Source organism: Hemitrygon akajei, chromosome 18, assembly GCF_048418815.1.
Source record: "Hemitrygon akajei chromosome 18, sHemAka1.3, whole genome shotgun sequence".
NCBI lineage: Eukaryota > Metazoa > Chordata > Chondrichthyes > Myliobatiformes > Dasyatidae > Hemitrygon > Hemitrygon akajei.
Window position 1 is genome coordinate 14,469,369 of NC_133141.1, and position 17,013 is coordinate 14,486,381.

The 17,013-nt window shown below is 40.4% G+C and overlaps 1 protein-coding gene across 1 annotated transcript; it reads left to right on the plus strand.

Moving 5' to 3' along the window:
• Positions 1-396: 396 nt before the first annotated feature.
• Positions 397-6,235, plus strand: dnajc22 (DnaJ (Hsp40) homolog, subfamily C, member 22). The gene is made up of 3 exons (XM_073070908.1): positions 397-479; positions 1,793-2,791; positions 5,176-6,235. The coding sequence occupies exons 2-3, from the start codon at positions 1,949-1,951 to the stop codon at positions 5,359-5,361; spliced, it is 1,029 nt and encodes a 342-aa protein (XP_072927009.1). The 5' UTR covers positions 397-479; positions 1,793-1,948; the 3' UTR covers positions 5,362-6,235.
• Positions 6,236-17,013: the final 10,778 nt, after the last annotated feature.

Genomic DNA, 17,013 nt, shown 5'->3' on the forward strand with positions numbered 1-17,013 from the left:
GGTAGAAGTGGTGAGTGATTACAGACCTCTGAGATACAGAGGGGTTTGTTTATCCAAGTGCACAGCTCTTAAAAGACGAGTGCACAAGTTATTATTACTCATCTTCCAGCATTAAAAGTATATAAAATGTTTTTGTCCTTGTGATAAAACAATTTATACTCAAAATACAATTTATTTTAAACTGCAGATACCTCAATGATTACCTTGGGACAGATCTAAAGTAAGTTCTAACCTGGTTTAAGGTTCATGCTGATTAGGGTTATCATTAAAATTGACTCTATCCATTGACCTGTTTAGTGCCTTTAGAATTTGCACCTAGTGAGTTAATATTCTACTATTGTGAAGTAAGTTGTTGCAAAATGCTACATTCCAGTTTATTGTAATTTTACGCAATAATGAACTGCCCTGAGTCAACACAAGATTAATCCTCAGGGGGCAAAAGTCTTTTGGATTTAATCAGAGCTACACCACATTGTCTGGTAAGCATGCTTTAAAATTTTCTCTTGTTTCAAAGTTGCCTGATCCCCCCTCTTAAATTGATTGTTCTCTTAAGACTATTACTTATGTACTGTATGCTAAGTACTTAAATTTTTCAGTTTATGTAAATGAAAGTTTTGCTTGAGGAGGCAAAGTTTAGTCCTCGTCAATTAGGAGCCACCCTTTCTCATGGGCCTAACCAAATCAAACCTAATTAATAGACTGTTGAAACCCTATGAGCTTGTAAATCGTAATAAATTAACGCAGCAGTGTTAATATTAAATGTGATTTCTCTTTTAGACAAGCTTTGTTACCTTGTACTATATAAATCTGCAAGTCAGGCAGCATCTGTGGAAAGATACTGCCTGACCTTCTAAGCTCCCCCAGCATTTTGTGTGTGTTGCCTTGAATTTCCAGCATCTGCAGATTCTCTCATGTTTGTAAATCTGAAAGTTGCAGCAATGCAGGGGAATCTTATTCTGTGCAATACATTGTCGTAAACACATGCTTATCTTTGGATTTTACTAAGAGAACATTGACATCATTATTTCAGCTGGTGGTATCTATGTCCTACACTGAGACCTGGCAATGGGCTTGCATACTTTATAAATGCTGTATTCTCATGAGGTGTTTGCAGAATTTGTTATCTGCCTTATGTGGGATCAAAGTCACATTTGTCAATTTTTTGACCAATTTGGGAAAGTTGGTGGGGGGGAGTGGAGGAGGAAGATTGATAGTCAACATCATGTTAGAGTGACCTGCTGATGTAAATTCAGAACCAAAACAGTCCTCTGTGACAGATTAAATAATCTTGCACCTAACCAAGGTAGTCTGCAGTATTCCAATGCACTATTAATTGTTAACAATCCAGACACAATGGAATTTAATGAGGGGTTTCCATCACCACAGACTGGCATGTCCCAATCAGGTTCAGATTACCCTGCAAGCAAAGTGTCTGATCTGGAAAAATAGTGTAATGTCTATCGATGCATGTTACAGGTAACCCATGTGGTTTCAACCAGTTGAGTTTCAGCAGTACATGGTTGGCTTCCTTAAAACTCAAGTATTAATACATTTTATTCAAGGTTTTTAGAAATACTCAATTATGAAATAGAAAGTATTAATCTCATACTAAGCATATAACCCATGGCCTGGGAGCTTTTGAACCAGCATTTAGTAGATAAGAATATATTTGGTAAAGGCTGTTTGTTTTCCACATATTACCATGAAAATTGCTTCTATTTGGAATGTACAAATGTAGACCTGACCATATGGTGATTGGCAGGTTCTTATTATTCATTCTGTTTTTCTTCAGATTGTATAAGATGGAAGTCTAGGCTAAAGACATGCTTCAATCAAGAACCCAATCAATGAAATGGACAGATCCATCAATTCCTTTACTGAACTATAAAGCAGAGTCTTCCTAATCCTCAAATTTTGACATCAATATTTATCAGTTTTAGCTGTGGAGATGATCAAAAGTTTGGTGATCACTTATGTTCTCTGGTCATTAGGTGGACCTTTAGGTCTCCATCACATCTACCTTGGGAGAGATAGCCATGCCTTACTGTGGATGGTGACATTCGGTGGATTTGGGTTTGGGTGGATTCGTGAGTTTTGGCATTTGCCAAAATACGTGCAAAATGCAAACTTTCGCCACAAAAAGACTCAAAGGAAAAGAGATAAACAACCATCAATGAAAATTATCCGAACTTTTGGCCAATTTGTAGTTGGGGTTTACTTTGGTATCGTTGCTCTCATAAGTCTATCTCCATTAAGTGGTTTCTACATCATGGTCTTGCCACTTGCTATCACACTAGGTGTTCACCTTGTAGCTAATGTTGGTGAGCAAACTTCCAATATAAATGCAACAATGATAGCCTCCATTGTTACTTCCATCATATTCTATGGAAGACCCATTGCAACAATACCCATCAGTATTGTTGCTACTGTTGTCTCTATGCAACACCGCCTCTACAAGACTTCAAGTGACACGGAAGACAACTTAAGGGTGCGACTTTACAGATTAGCTTTAGCTTGGCTGGCTTTCACAATGCCAATCTTCTATTGTATGTTTCACAATACCACAGTTACGATTACATACATCTCAGACACTATTAATATTATCCTAGATTCACTCCGAATTTTCCCACTGGTCAGTGGTCTCTTTGAATCTATATTACTTCTCCCATATCATGCATGGAAGCTCTCCACTGGTGGAACTGGATTAGGCTATGGATACAATCAAGAATGGGAAAAGTTATTTGAATCTATCACTACCATAAAGACTGAAAGAGAAAGGTTAGCGTACAAGGTAATTATAAACAAATTAATAAGACTAATTGGTCTAGATTGCTGTTTCTTCCTCCACCTTAGATTGCATGTCTGTTTTACACTCCAACTGAAACTATTTCCATTCTCACTGTACAGATGTACTGAAATCTGGAATTTTATATATGTGTGTATATATATATAATGCTACAATCATAGGAGATAGCTTGGCTTGAAGAATAGACACTGCTCTCTGCAAGAGACACATAGACTTCTGAAAGCTGTATTGTGTGTTCACTATCAGGGTTAAGGACATCTCTTCTGGGATGGAGAAGAACTTTGGAGTGGGAATGGGAGGATCCTCACAGGCATTAACTACATGGATAAGACAAGTAAGGAGGTTCTGTTGAGGGATTATGAACAGCAGAGGCAAAACTGAAAAGCAAAACTCAAAGGTGATGACCTCCATATTATTACCCAATCAGCCTGCAAATTGGCAAAGGGTAAATAAGATTAGAGCAGTAAATGTGTGGCTCAAAGTTTGATGAGGGAGAAATAGGCTCTAATTCATGGGGCACTGGCACAAGTACTGGAAAAGGAGGAAGCTGTTTCATTGGGATGGGTTTAATCTGAGCCATGCTGGGGTGGTAACCTGACTAATTGCATAAATAAGGTTAATATCTGGGCTTTAGATTAATTACAGGTGAGTAAGGTTTGAGTGACATGAAGGTTACTAAATCAAAACCAAATAAGAGATAGTGGTATAGGATGCTATAAGCAGAAATGAAAATCAACATACGACAGAAAGAGGCACAAAATATAAGCAGTGTATCAGAAAGTTAATCCAGAGTAAATTAAAACTACAAAAAAAGTCAAAGATTATGTTTTTTTATCTGATCGCACATAGCATTTGTAACAAAATATTTGGCATAAATAGTCACAAATCAGTTTGATCTAATATGTATTACAAAGGCATGGTGCTGAATGACCAGGACTAGGAATTCAGTATTCAAGGTTATTCAACATTCCAAAAAGAATACATAGATAGGTAAAAAGAGGTAGAATGGTATTTGTTAATAGAGGAAGTTATGAGCATGGTGCTGACTTGTGACAATATCAAGTGGATGGTGATGTGGAATCAGTTTAAGTGGAAATAACAAATAGCAGGGAAATGAAGATATGGGTGGGAGTAGGTTACGGAGCCCCAAAAGTGGTGCCTCTCGACAGGACAAAACATAAATGGGGAATTATCATCAACATGTAAGAAGAGAGCAGTAATTATCATCAGTGATTTCAAGCTGCACATTGATTGAACTAATCAAACTGGCAAAGTACCTTGGAAGAGGAATCTATGGAATTCATTGTGGATTGCTTTTGAGAGCAGTATGTTAAAGGAGCTGCCTGGGAAAAGTTTGTTTAGATTTGGTTGTGTTCAATGAAGTAGGATTAATTGAGGGTAAACACTCCAATCCAAAACTAGCATGCTCAACTACAAAGATCTGAAAGTATAGCTGTCCAGAGTGGATTGAGTAAATAGACTAAGATATAAGTTAGTGAATGAGCGGTGGCAGATGCTTATGCAGTTGGCTCATAGTGCTCAGCTGAAATGTGTTCTCATTAGAAAGAGGGATTTCACGAGAAAGATGAACAATGCTTGGTTGACAAAGGAGATTAATGGTAAAATAAAAAATAAAAAAACAAGTACACAAAGTGGCAAGACTTGAAAACAAGACTGAAAAGCTAGTAGGGAAACAGAAAATTGATTATGAGAGAAAACTGACAAGTAATCTAAAAATGAATAGAAAGACCTTCTGGGGGTATATGAAAAGAGTGGGTTTAAAGTAGTCTGACAGGTGGTGGTACCCAAAGTAGTAGTCTAACAGATGAGAAAGTTGAAACAAGCATCGAGGTTAGAGCAGATGAGTTCAGTAGGCAGGGACAGGGCAGGGAGTGTGAAAGGTCTGAGAGCCTGCAGCACATTTTATGATGATGCATTTCAAAACTTTTTGTTTCTTTGTATTAAAAGGGGGTGCATTTTCTCTTTTCCTGTACGACGGAACATTTGTTTCTTTCTGCAATAAATGGCCCATTCGTTCAAAGAACTAATTTTGAAGATGTGCATCCCCGTGATTTTATTAGCCAATCTCCCAGATGCTTTTTTAAAACAGATGTAATTTCAATTACTCTAATCCCAGATATTCCCCAGATGAAACATCGAGTAAAATCTGTCTTTTGTTTAACAAAGTGACAAAGAATGTAATTCATTGTGATATAATTTCCTAATCCTGGTTAGATCTTGCCCTCTCTGGCTTTGTAGAGGATGCAAAGCAATTTGTAAGTAATGCAGTGGAATATTTTAAACAGCATACAGGTCTTTCTGAGTTATTGCTTTCTAAATTAAGACTTGTATTTATTTTTAAACTTCAGGTGCTGGGACTACACCAGGAAGCAACCTTGGAAGAAATTAACAAAAGTTATAGAGAGTTGGTGAAACGCTGGCACCCTGACCAAAACCGACATAACTTAAATGAAGCAGAACAACAATTTCTTGAGATACAGGCAGCATATGAAGTACTTACGAAAAAGCAGACAAGAGACATTCAAGAGCTGTGACATCATTTATAAAATATCAAGATTCCTGGCTTTATGGCTGCTTTCAATTTATGATATAAATTTGTTATAATTGTGGCATTGAATAAGGATGAATTGGGGCTAAGTCTTCAGTTATTTTTCCTTGTTCTCTAGGTTAGCCGGAGTATTTATGCCCCATCTATATTGCAGTTCAATGGATTCTCCCTTAATTCTAACGTCAAAGATTATATTGTACAATTAAGATAGTCAGATGAGAATATCATTGTCTGGATTTCTTATTTATATCTGCCTAGAATTACTTCATTCATCAGTCAAGTCCAGATGCCCGCTTTTCCTGGCATGTTTTCTTGTCTAAATAACAACAGGCTCAAGAAACTTCTATTTTTGGAGCTTGAGTCAAGTTTGAAATTAGACTCATATTAAAAAAAGAACAGTAGGCCATTCTGCACTTCACATATGCTCCAGCATTCAATATAATCATAAATGATCATCCAAATTCAGTATCTCGTTCTTGCATTCTCCCTGTACGCCATGATTTCCAGAGCTATGAGAACCATACCTCACTTCTTTTAATGGGGTTGAGAATTCCACAGGTTCGACTCTCACTGGATGAAGAAAGTTCTTGAAATCTCTGTCCTAAAAAGCATCAATTATTCCAGTGAAAACATTTTAAAATCTGATATCTTAAGATTTTTTTTCTGGTTTACCTGCACTGAGTATTTTTTAGTCATGGACTTTTTTTCAGATTTTAATTTGCATTTGCAATGATGTAAATGTAGAAAATTTTTAAAGGTACTTGTTATATAAATAGGGGAATAATGGACAACAATATTTTACAAATGGATGATAAGTATCACTATTCACTATTAAAATCTTTGCTAATAGTTTCAGAAAAGTGTGCCCTTTAGGCTGTTTGTCCATATACTAAAATCATGAAAACCAGCTCCTTGTGCCACTTCAACATTCAATAGGATCCTTGAAGTTCAAATTTCTGTCGATCTCCCCCTTGGATTCATTCAGTGATTGCCTCCACAGCTATCTGGGGTAGAATCATGGCCCTCTGGAAGAAGTTTCTTCTCATCTCCATCTTAAATGAGTTACTCCTTCCTTACTCTAAAACTATGTCCCTTATAACTCGTTTCCCACAGGGGAAACATCCCCTCAGTGTCAAGCCTGTTTATCACTCTCGGAATCACATATATTTCATTTTCCTAAACTCCAATGAATATAAGCTTGACTTTTCTTCATTCCAGGGATTAACCTTGTCTGCACTGCCTCCGATGGAAATATATGATTCTGTAAGTATGGAGACCAAAGTGTATACAGTACTCCAGGTGCAGTCTCACCAGCAGCTTTTTTTTTGTAGTACATGTCCTCTACAATAAAGTTCAACATTCCCTTAGTCTTTCTAATCCCTTGTTGTACCTACATGTCAACCCTTTATGTTAATGCACAGAACTCCCAGATGCCTTTGTATCCAATTTTATAGTCTCACTCCATTTTAATAATAATTAGCTTTATCATTCTTCCAGCTCATATTTTTCCATCTTATATTCCATCTAGTAACTTTTGGCACACTCACTTAACCTACCTTTGTGTGTTGTGATTAATCTGTTTATCTTTGCATCAACAACAAGTTTGTCTACTATGCACTCAGTTCCTTAATCTAAGGCATTAATATAGACCATAAACAGTTGAGATACAGTATCAGTCCCTATGGCACTCCATGATGACTGACTTTCAATCAAAAGTAACCTCACTCTGTTAGTCAATTAAGTATCCATGCCAATGTTTTTCTCCCTAATCCTTACTTTGACCAGTAATCTTTTATGTGGCACCTTATTGAATTTCTTTTGGAAATTCAAATACTCTTACATCTACTAGTTCCTCTTTATCCATCCTGTTTATTACATTGTCAAAGAATGCTAATAAATTTGTCAATCATTAATTTCCTCTTATAAAACCATATTGACTCTACTGGGTTGTCTTTTGATTTTCTAAACGCCTTGCTATTACTTCCTCAATAATGGACTCTAGCATTTTCCTAAAGACAGATGTTAGACTACCTGGCCAACAATTTCTTGCTTTCTGGCTCCACTTTTCTTGAATAGGAACATTAAATCTTACTGTTTTCCAATCCTCTCCATAATCAAGTGATTTTTAGTTGCTTATAACCTGCAACCACTGTCTCTAGAACCTTTAGGCCTCCAGGAACCAGGCCTTCAAGTCTGGGAGTCTCGTTGGCCTTTAGCAACATTTTCTTCCTGATAAGTTACAGTGTTGTGCATTGATATTTTCTCAAATTATTAGCAAACTACACACCTTAATTTTTCCTCACCATGCTAATGTTAACCACCATGTAAGCTATGTTTCATCTTTCTTGATCTGTCCGTAATCTATGGTACTGTTCATTACTTCATACGCCTCCAATAGCTGTTGTCCATCCAGCAAAGTCAAACTGGTTGCACTCTTGTGTATGTAGCTATAGTAAAAGAATTTCCTGCAATACCTTCTATTTCCACTCACGCATGTAACCTCAGTTCTCCCCCCACCCCCAGCCGTTTATTCTTAGTCCTTTCTGTTTTTATCACCTGTATGCTGTTTTATGACAAAACAATCTGAAAAAAGAGACTAGACAGACACATTCACTAAAAGCACAAAACTTGGTATCAAAACTGCCTCTCTTAAGCCCTCCACTGTCTGTCTGCTGTCAGACTACTGTTCATCATTATGTCCTGCCGATCAAAATTACTTCAAACACAGAAAAGACTGGATGGACTCCTTGCCTTCTGTTATATTTCACAGGAAAATATACCACTGTATATGTTTCATTTACACACAGCAAAAGAAATAACGCAAATATAAACCAAAGATACAAATATTTTATTATAAATTATTAGTAATTTGATGCCTAAATTGACTCCATGGACCTCAAATTAAAATCATGCACTCATGCATTAACTAAAGGTCAATGGATAGACTGGAACTACTATCTGGGACATTTCAACAGATTTTCTTAGAGCACTGTATGTTTAAATCAGGGTCCAAAACTACAGTGTCATGTATGAAGGAACTGAATGAGAATCAAAAAAATTGCAAAGCAACAATAAAAATAGAAAATGCTGGAAATACTTATCAGGTCAAACAGTGATTCTAGAAAGAGAAATAAGAGTCAACAGTTGAGGATGAAGACTCTTCCACAGACGCTATCTGACCTGCTGAATGTTTCCAACATTCTCTGTTTTTATTCATGAAAAGAAGTAATTTATCTGTTAGCAATTTTTTCTCATGTGTGTCTGGAGGTGACTACATTGTTTCATAACTTAATTTTGCATCATCTGTTGGCTTGCTATGTCAAATTAGTCTTGAAAGGAAATAGTTTATACTGGTAATTATTATACAATTCCAAATTACCGTGCTTTCTCTTGCCACCTGCCTCAATTTTATCATGTTTACATCAGAACAGTATCTGCTCAGTGACATGCATATTTCTAAGCTAGAATGTGAATAAAAACTATCGTCCAAGGCAGGTAAACAATACATACAACAAAGTACCATACCCAGGTAAGCCAGTACCTGTAATAGTTCAATGTTAACTGTGCAATTCTTCAAAAATATATGCCTGAATTCGTCATCTATAACATCAGTACAAATTGCTCTATCAATAGTACATGAGTATCTGATTTTGTAAGGCACTGATGTCTTTTGTTGGTCATGTTCCAAACTGCACTTGTATCAGTGTATTGATTGTTCTCTAGATTCTAAATATACTTTTACTTGAAATGAGCAAAGCAGTCACATTTTTATTTTCCTGGTTTGTAACTGGAAGCTTTCTACTCTTCTAAAATGTTTACTATGGATCATCTGCAGAGTGTGGGTGCCATCTGCTGGCAAGCAAACCTTCTCCAATGGTGAAGCAAGGAACACTTCACCTGCAAATCTGCAGGGGTCACCAGGTGCTCCCCATGAGGTCTCTGCTACATTAGTGAGACCCATTGTAAATTGGGGGGGCTACTTCTTTAAAGAGGAACTTCCTGGTGGCCAAACATTTTAATTCTGATTCCCGATCCCATTCCAACATGTCAGTCCATGGCCTCCTCTTGTTCCAAGATGAGGCCACCCTCAGGGTGGAGGAGCAACACCTTATATTCCATCTGGGTAGCTTCCAACCTGATGCATGTATATCGATTTCTCATTCAAGTAAAAAAAAATCCCTCCCCTTCCCCTCTTCCTCTACTCTCCATTCTGGCCTTTTATCTCTTCTGTCTATCACTTCCACCTGGATCTCCTTCACCTTCCCTTTCTCCTATGGTCCACTCTTCTCTCCTATCAGATTCCTTCTTCTCCAGCCTACCTTTCTCACCCACTTGACTTCACCTATCACCTTCTAGCTAGCCTCCTTCCCCTCTCCCCACCTTTTTATTCTGGCGTCTTCCCCCCCCCCACTTCCAGTCCTGAAGAAGGGTCTCAGCCCAAAATGTAGACTGTTTATTCATTTCCATAGATGCTGCCTGACCTGCTGAGTTCCTCCAGCATTTTATTTGTGTCACTTTGGATTTCCAGCACCTGCAGACTTTCTCATGTTTACAGTATGTACCAGTTATTTATGTTAGTATAAAATACTCTTTTAGCCCTGCAGTCCCTGCTTCCCTTCTACCTCCTCAATGGCTTGATCATTTTGCTAATGTGTAGCTCAACCAAAGCCGTTGCAGATCTGATTCCTGATTAAAGCATCACATTTTGTAGATGTGCACAATGTATTCACTATGCAATGGTTGTGGAAATAAAGCTTATAATAGTTAATAGTATGCCAATCAAATGGGCTGTTTTGTTCTGAATAGTGTTGAGCTTATTGAAAGTTGTTGGAGTGCCACTTATCCAGGCAACTGAAAAGTATCCATCATGCTTCTGATTTTTCTCGTATTACTTATGACATGATGCAGTTTGCCCATCAAGTCTATGGCAACCCTCAAATATTCTATCAGTGACATTTCCCTATTTACTTTTTTGCTTGTACCCTACTCTTTTATAAATGCCGTCTGATTCTCCAGCCACCCACATACATCAAGGGCAATTTACAATAACCAATTAACCTAACCTACGTGTGCATTGCAGATAGTAGAAATGCTCCAAGGTATCAGGAGACTTGTTTGATGTAGGATACCCAGCTTTTGGTCTCCACTTGTAGCCATGGTATTTACGTGGTTTATCCAGTTGAATTTCTGAACAATGGTGTTCACCGAGATGTTGATAGTTGGGAACCCAGTAATGGAAATGCCATTGAATTCCAAGTGCAGGTCTTGTTGAAGATGATCACTGCCTGACACTTAAGTGTCAAATAAGTACCACAAATCAGCCCATGGCTGAAAGTTGATTAGGTGTTGCTAAATGCAGCCATGGACTCTTTCATTTGCTGAGTTGCATAATCATCATTAAACATCCCTCATCTGATCATGTGATGGAAGAAAGACTGAAGAAGACAACCCTGCCTACAGGAATTCCTGAATGTCCTGGGCCTGAAAAAATTGACTTCCAATAAACAGAACCATTTCATTTTTGCAAGTGATAACTTTAGTCATCGAAGTGTTTTCCATTTGATGTTTGCTGACTTCAATTTTACCATTTTCAGATGAAAACAATGATAAGATGAGTAGTATCATGACCTTGCTGAAACCCCAAAGAGGGGACTGGTGAGCTGGCATGGTTCAAAGGTTCATTTTATTATTGAAGTACACAACTCTGAAATTTTTCTTCTGGTTGTGGTTCCTTCTATGATATGTAACAACACTGAAGGAGAGAATTTGGCCCATCAAGTTCATCTCAGACTCAGGAGCAATTGCATTAGGCCTACCCACCTCTTTTTATTTCCATGTAGCCCTTCATCTTAAGACAAGCTTAAGTTTATAGAATGTAAAGATGGTAGTTTTTCAAGTATTTTGGAATGATCGAATACAGATCATAAAATGAGAGCTTCAGCAGTGGGGGTAAGGGTAAGTTTGGCTACTAGCTTGTCAGCTGATCTCAAACATCACCATCTTGGACCATGTTCAGCATGACAGTGGATTTAAGATAGGAATGCCTTGCAACATTTCATGGGCCTGCTATTGTCTGGGTAAAGGTGGAAGTAACTGAAAAAGAAACGGTATTCAGACGCATGGTCTGGCCATTAGAAGCCTGGATGATGACTCCAAGCCACAAATTTGAATCCAACAACAGCCAATAAATGTAAATCTAAGTTAGTTCAGTAATGGTGACCAAAAAGTTCCAGACCTTCAAAAGAACTCATCTGATGCACTCATATCCAATCCCAGACTAAGCTATACATGATCCAGACCCACAGCAATGTGAATTGCTTTGAATTGCCTTTTGAAATAGCTTAACAAACCACTCAGGGAATAGGAGATGGCTATTAAATATTGGTCTTGCTACCTAAACCTCACAATTTATCAACAAATACATAAAAAGAAAGAGCTAAGCCAAGTACAAGTTCAACAGGCAACTTAAAAAACATCATGAATATGTGACTGGAAGCTCAGCTCAAAAACTCTAGCTGGTTTTGCCAAATACAAAATAATCTTGTTCAGCATTTCACACAATATCCATCTAAGAGAAGTTCTGGATGGGTGATCCACTTTGGGAAGCTGTACTCTGTGATTATGCAGGCCTGGGAAAAATATCTCTCTAGTGTTTGTAGATCTCGTACTGGGGATGCTGTATCACTTCAGAATCAGAATCAGGTTTATTATCACCAGCATGTGACGTGAAATTTGTTAACTTAGCAGCAGCAGTTCAATGCAATACATAATCTAGCAGAGAGAGAGAAAAAACATAATAATAAATAAACAAGTAAATCAATTACATGTATTGAATAGACTTTTTAAAATGTGCAAAAATCAGAAATACTGCATATTAAGAAAAAGTGTGGTAGTGTCCAAAGATTCAATGTCCATTTAGGAATCGGATGGCAGAGGGGAAGAAGCTGTTCCTGAATCGCTGAGTGTGTGTCTTCAGGCTTCTGTACCTCCTACCTGATGGTAACAATGAGAAAAGGACATGCCCTGGGTGCTGGGGGTCCTTAATAATGGACGCTGCCTTTCTGAGACACCACTCCCTGAAAATGTCCTGGGTACTTTGTAGGCTAGTGCCCAAGATGGAGCTGACTAGATTTACAACCTTCTGCAGCTTCTTTCGGTCCTGTGCAGTAGCCCCTCCATACCAGACAGTGATGCAGCCTGTCAGAATGCTCTCCATGGTACATCTATAGAAGCTTTTGAGTGTATTTGTTGACACGCCAAATCTCTTCAGACTCCTAATGAAGTACAGCCACTGTCTTGCCTTCTTTATAATTACATCGATATGTTGGGACCAGGTTAGATCCTCAGAGATCTTGACATCCAGGAACTTGTAACTACTCACTCATGAACAGCATCCTGACTTAGGTGTTTGTGTTGTCCAGGTGGTCTAAGGCCACGTGAAGAGCCATTGAGATTGTGAACTTGTGTTCGCATTCCTTTTATCTCCCTTGGTTCAGTCCCTTCCCACTACATTTGTGACACTTCATGTGCTCTCAATCTCCTCAACAACTTTCAATTCCTTAGCACCGATCTCCTCATTTTCATCATGGATGTCCAGTCCCTGTTCTTTTCTATCCCCCATCGCGTAGGCCTTAAAGCTGTCCGTTTCTTTCTTGACAAAAGAACCAACTAGTTCCCCTCCACCACCACCCAAGTTAGTATGGCATGACTTGCTGCGCACAAATGCTCATAAATCCTATTCCTAAGAATTCTCTCTAGTAGCTTTCCTGCAATGAATCCCCATCCCATTTAGGAATCGGCCGGCAGAGGGGAAGAAGCTGTTCCTGAATTGCTGAGTGTGTGCCTTCAGGCTTCTGTACCTCCTGCCTGATGGTAACAATGAGAAAAGGGCAGGCCCTGGGTGCTGGAGGTCCTTAATAATGGACACTGCCTTTCTGAGACACCACTCCCTGAAAATGTCCTGGGTACTTTGTAGGCTAGTGCCCAAGATGGAGCTGACTAGATTTACAACCTTCTGCAGCTTCTTTTGGTCCTGTGCAGTAGCCCCTCCATACCAGACAGTGATACAGCCTGTCAGAATGCTCTCCACGGTACAACCCTGTCACTTTGTTTTTGGCCCACGTATTCATTATCAAGATTCCCCACTTGCCTTCATTAGAATCTTCCTCCTCATCAAATTCATTTTAAACTTTAAAGTTATCAGTATGTTAAGATGATGGGGTTACTACTGGTTACTACTCATGTTCTGGGACCCTTCCCCTTCGTGATTTTTATAAATGACCTGGATGAGGAAGTGGAGGGATGAGTTAGTAAGTTTGGTGATGACACAAAGGTTGGAGGTATTGTGGGTAGTGTGGAGGGCTGTCAGAGGTTACAGATGGACATTGATAGGATGCAAAACTGGGCTGAGAAGTGGCAGATGGAGTTCAATCCAGATAAGTGTGAAGTGGTTCATTTTGGTAGGTCAAATATGATGGCAGAATATAGTATTAATGGTAAGACTCTTTGCAGTGTGGAGGATCAGAGGGATCTTGGGCTCCAAGTCCATAGGATACTCGAAGCAGCTGCGTAGATTGACTCTGTGGTTAAGGCGTATGGTGTATTGGCCTTCATCAATCGTGGAATTGAATTTAGGAGCCGAGAGGTAATGTTGCAGCTATATAGGACCCTGGTCAGACCCCACTTGGAGTACTGTGCTCAGTTCTGGTCACCTCACTACAGGAAGGATGTGGAAACCATAGATCCGTTTTTAAAAACACAGATAACTCACTGGAATTTACAAGGATGTTGCTGCATGCCTTATGAGAATAGGTTGAGTGAACTCGGCCTTTTCTCCTTGGAGCAATGGAGGATGAGAGGTGACCTGATAGAGGTGTATAAGATGATGAGAGGCATTGATCATGTGGATAGTCAGAGGCTTTTTCCCAGGGCTGAAATGGTTGCCACAAGAGGACGCAGTTTTAATTGCTGGGGAGTAGGTACAGAGGAGATGTCAGGGGTAAGTTTTTTATGCAGAGAGTGGTGAGTGTGTGGAATGGGCTGCTGGCAATTGTGGTGGAGGCGGATATGATAAGGTCTTTTAAGAGACTTTTAGATAGGTATATGGAACTTAGAAAAATAGAGGGCTATAGGTAAGCCTAGTTATTTTTAAGGTAGGGATATGTTTGGCACAACTTTGTGGGCTGAAGGGCCTGTATTGTGCTGTAGGTTTTCTATGTTTCTATGTTTAATGTTGGAGTGGTTTTAATATTGGGAATGGGTGCTGTGATTTGGAGGTTGTGCACCAACTTGTGGGGAGGGTTTGTGTGGAACCCGGCAGTGGAGGGGGCACAGGGGAGAGGGAGAGTAAAAGAACTAATGGTGCTGAGGGCTGAACATGGCCCTCTGGTGGGGAGAGAGCTTGGGTTTATGAGGGTGTGTATGAGGGGTGTAGATGCTAAGTTTAGGGGTGGAGTTGGGGGATGGAGATGCAGGCCTCACTGTGGGGGGGGGAGAGAGGGAGAGGATGGGACCTAGTGTTAAGTTAGCTCGTTTGTAAGTGTATGGCCAAGGTTGGTCGGGGTGCAGTCCGGGTTAGTTGTGATATGTGGGCCTTCGGACATTAGGATTAGGGTTAAGGGTAGAGTTGGGGGATGTCTATGTGTGGCTGAGTGAGATAGGGTTGTGGAATTTAGTGTTGGGAGGTATGTGGGGCTGTGGCGGATAAGGTTAACTGGTGATGTGGGGTGAACTTGGCCCTCTGGTGGAGAGAGAGCTCGGGCGTGCAGGTGTTATAGACTTGTAGATGTTAGGTTTAGGAGTAAAGTTGGGAGATATAGATGCAGGCCTCCCCATGGGAGGGGAGAGAGGGTGAGGATGGGATCTGGAGTTAGATAAGCTTGGTTGTGGGTGTGTGGCCAGGGTTGGGTGCGGTCCAGGTTAGTTGGGGTATGTGGGCCTCTGGACATTAGGATTAGGGTTAAGGGTACAGTTGGAAGATGTCTATGTGGGGCTGGGGGGATAGGGTTGTGGAGTTTCATGTTGGCAAGTATATGGGGCTGGGGTAGGTGGGGTTGTGAAGCTTAGTGTTAGGATGTTGGTGTGAGGAGCTGGAGGAGAATGGGCTATGGAATTTTGGTTTTGGTAGGGAAGGTGTGAGCTAACGGGGGGAGGGAGGAGGGAGGCAAGGCTGTACCTGGGTTTAAATAAGATCCAAATATCACTACTTTGTACAGTTTTCAGTGATTTCTTCTGTGTCTAGATATGTTAGGGTTCCCCATCTGGATCAAATTAAAAGCTAGGTGCTTATTCTGCCTGGTGATTATTAATGGTAATTGTAAAGTTATAAGTCATATTCTTAAGCCTCATTATTTCATTTAGGTGTTACCGCTTGGGCAGAGTAGCACACGGGAGGTGTGGAGAGGCATGAAGAACATCACTGGCTTCAATCAGCCTGGCTGTAGAGCCTCAGAATGCAGCTGTGAATGGGCTAATGAGTTAAACCAATTCTTCAATAGGCTTGACAATTGCCCTCCTGTTCGTACTCCCCTCAGCACACCTGTCCAGGTGCAGAGGCACCCAATGCTCCCTCAGCACCAACACCTGCCCTCCTCCCTCCTCCCCACTCTAGTTCAACACGTGGATGAACAACACAGGCTACAACTGTCTATATCCCCTCCTACCCCTGCACCTACCATCAACACCTTCATGTACCAACTGCTATCGTCCTAATCTTCACCTCCCCCAGCCCCTACCTTTCACCATCTCCCCGGTAATCATGGACTCTCCTTCACCTCTGAGCAGGTGAGAAGGGCTCTGGGGAAACTCAGACACGGCAAAGCATCGGGACCGGACGGTGTGAACCCCAGGGTCCTGATGGAGTGTGCTGAGCAGCTGTGTGGAGTTCTCCAACACATTTTCAATCTGAGTCTCAGCCTGGAAAGGGTCCCGACTGTGTGCAAAACATCATGTGTGGTCCCAGTACCCAAGAAGGGCCAACTAAAAGTCTTGAATGACCACCGTCCAGTGGCCCTGACTTCACACATCATGAAGACCCTAGAGAGGCTGGTCCTGTCTCACCACCGACCGCTGGTCAGATCAGCCCTCGATCTCCTACAGTTTGCCTACCAGGGGAACATTGGAGTTGAAGATGCTGTCATCTCCCTGCTGAACAGAGCCTACTCCCATCTGGATAAGCAGGGCAGCACTGTGAGGATCATGTTTTTTGATCTCTCAAGTGCCTTCAATACCATACAGCCCTCATTGCTGGGGGAAAGGCTCTGTTCAATGCAGGTTGGCACTTCCATTGTATGCTGGATAATGGATTACCTGATGGGCAGGTCACAGTATGTGCAAATTCAGAGCTGTGTGTCAGACATGGCTATAAGCAGCACTGGGGCCCCACAGGGGACTGTACTGGTTCCCTTCCTGTTTAACCTGTATACCTCAGACTTTAGATACAACACTGAGTCATGTCATCTGCAGAAATTTTCTGATGACTCAGCAATAGTTGGATGTGTAAATGGAGGACAGGAGTATGAATACAGGGCCCTGGTGGAGGACTTTGTCAAATGGTGCAAGCTGAATCATCTGCAGCTCAGAATCAGTCAGACAAAGGAGATGGTGATGGACTTAGGAAGACTAAGCCTGCACTGCTTCC

Excerpts from the sequence above, each read along its gene's own strand:
- dnajc22 (XM_073070908.1), top strand. The coding sequence starts at position 1,949 with ATGATCAAAAGTTTGGTGATCACTTATGTTCTCTGGTCATTAGGTGGA. Across the intron at positions 2,792-5,175 it reads GAGAAAGGTTAGCGTACAAG|GTGCTGGGACTACACCAGGA; the intron begins GTAATTATAAAC and ends TTTAAACTTCAG.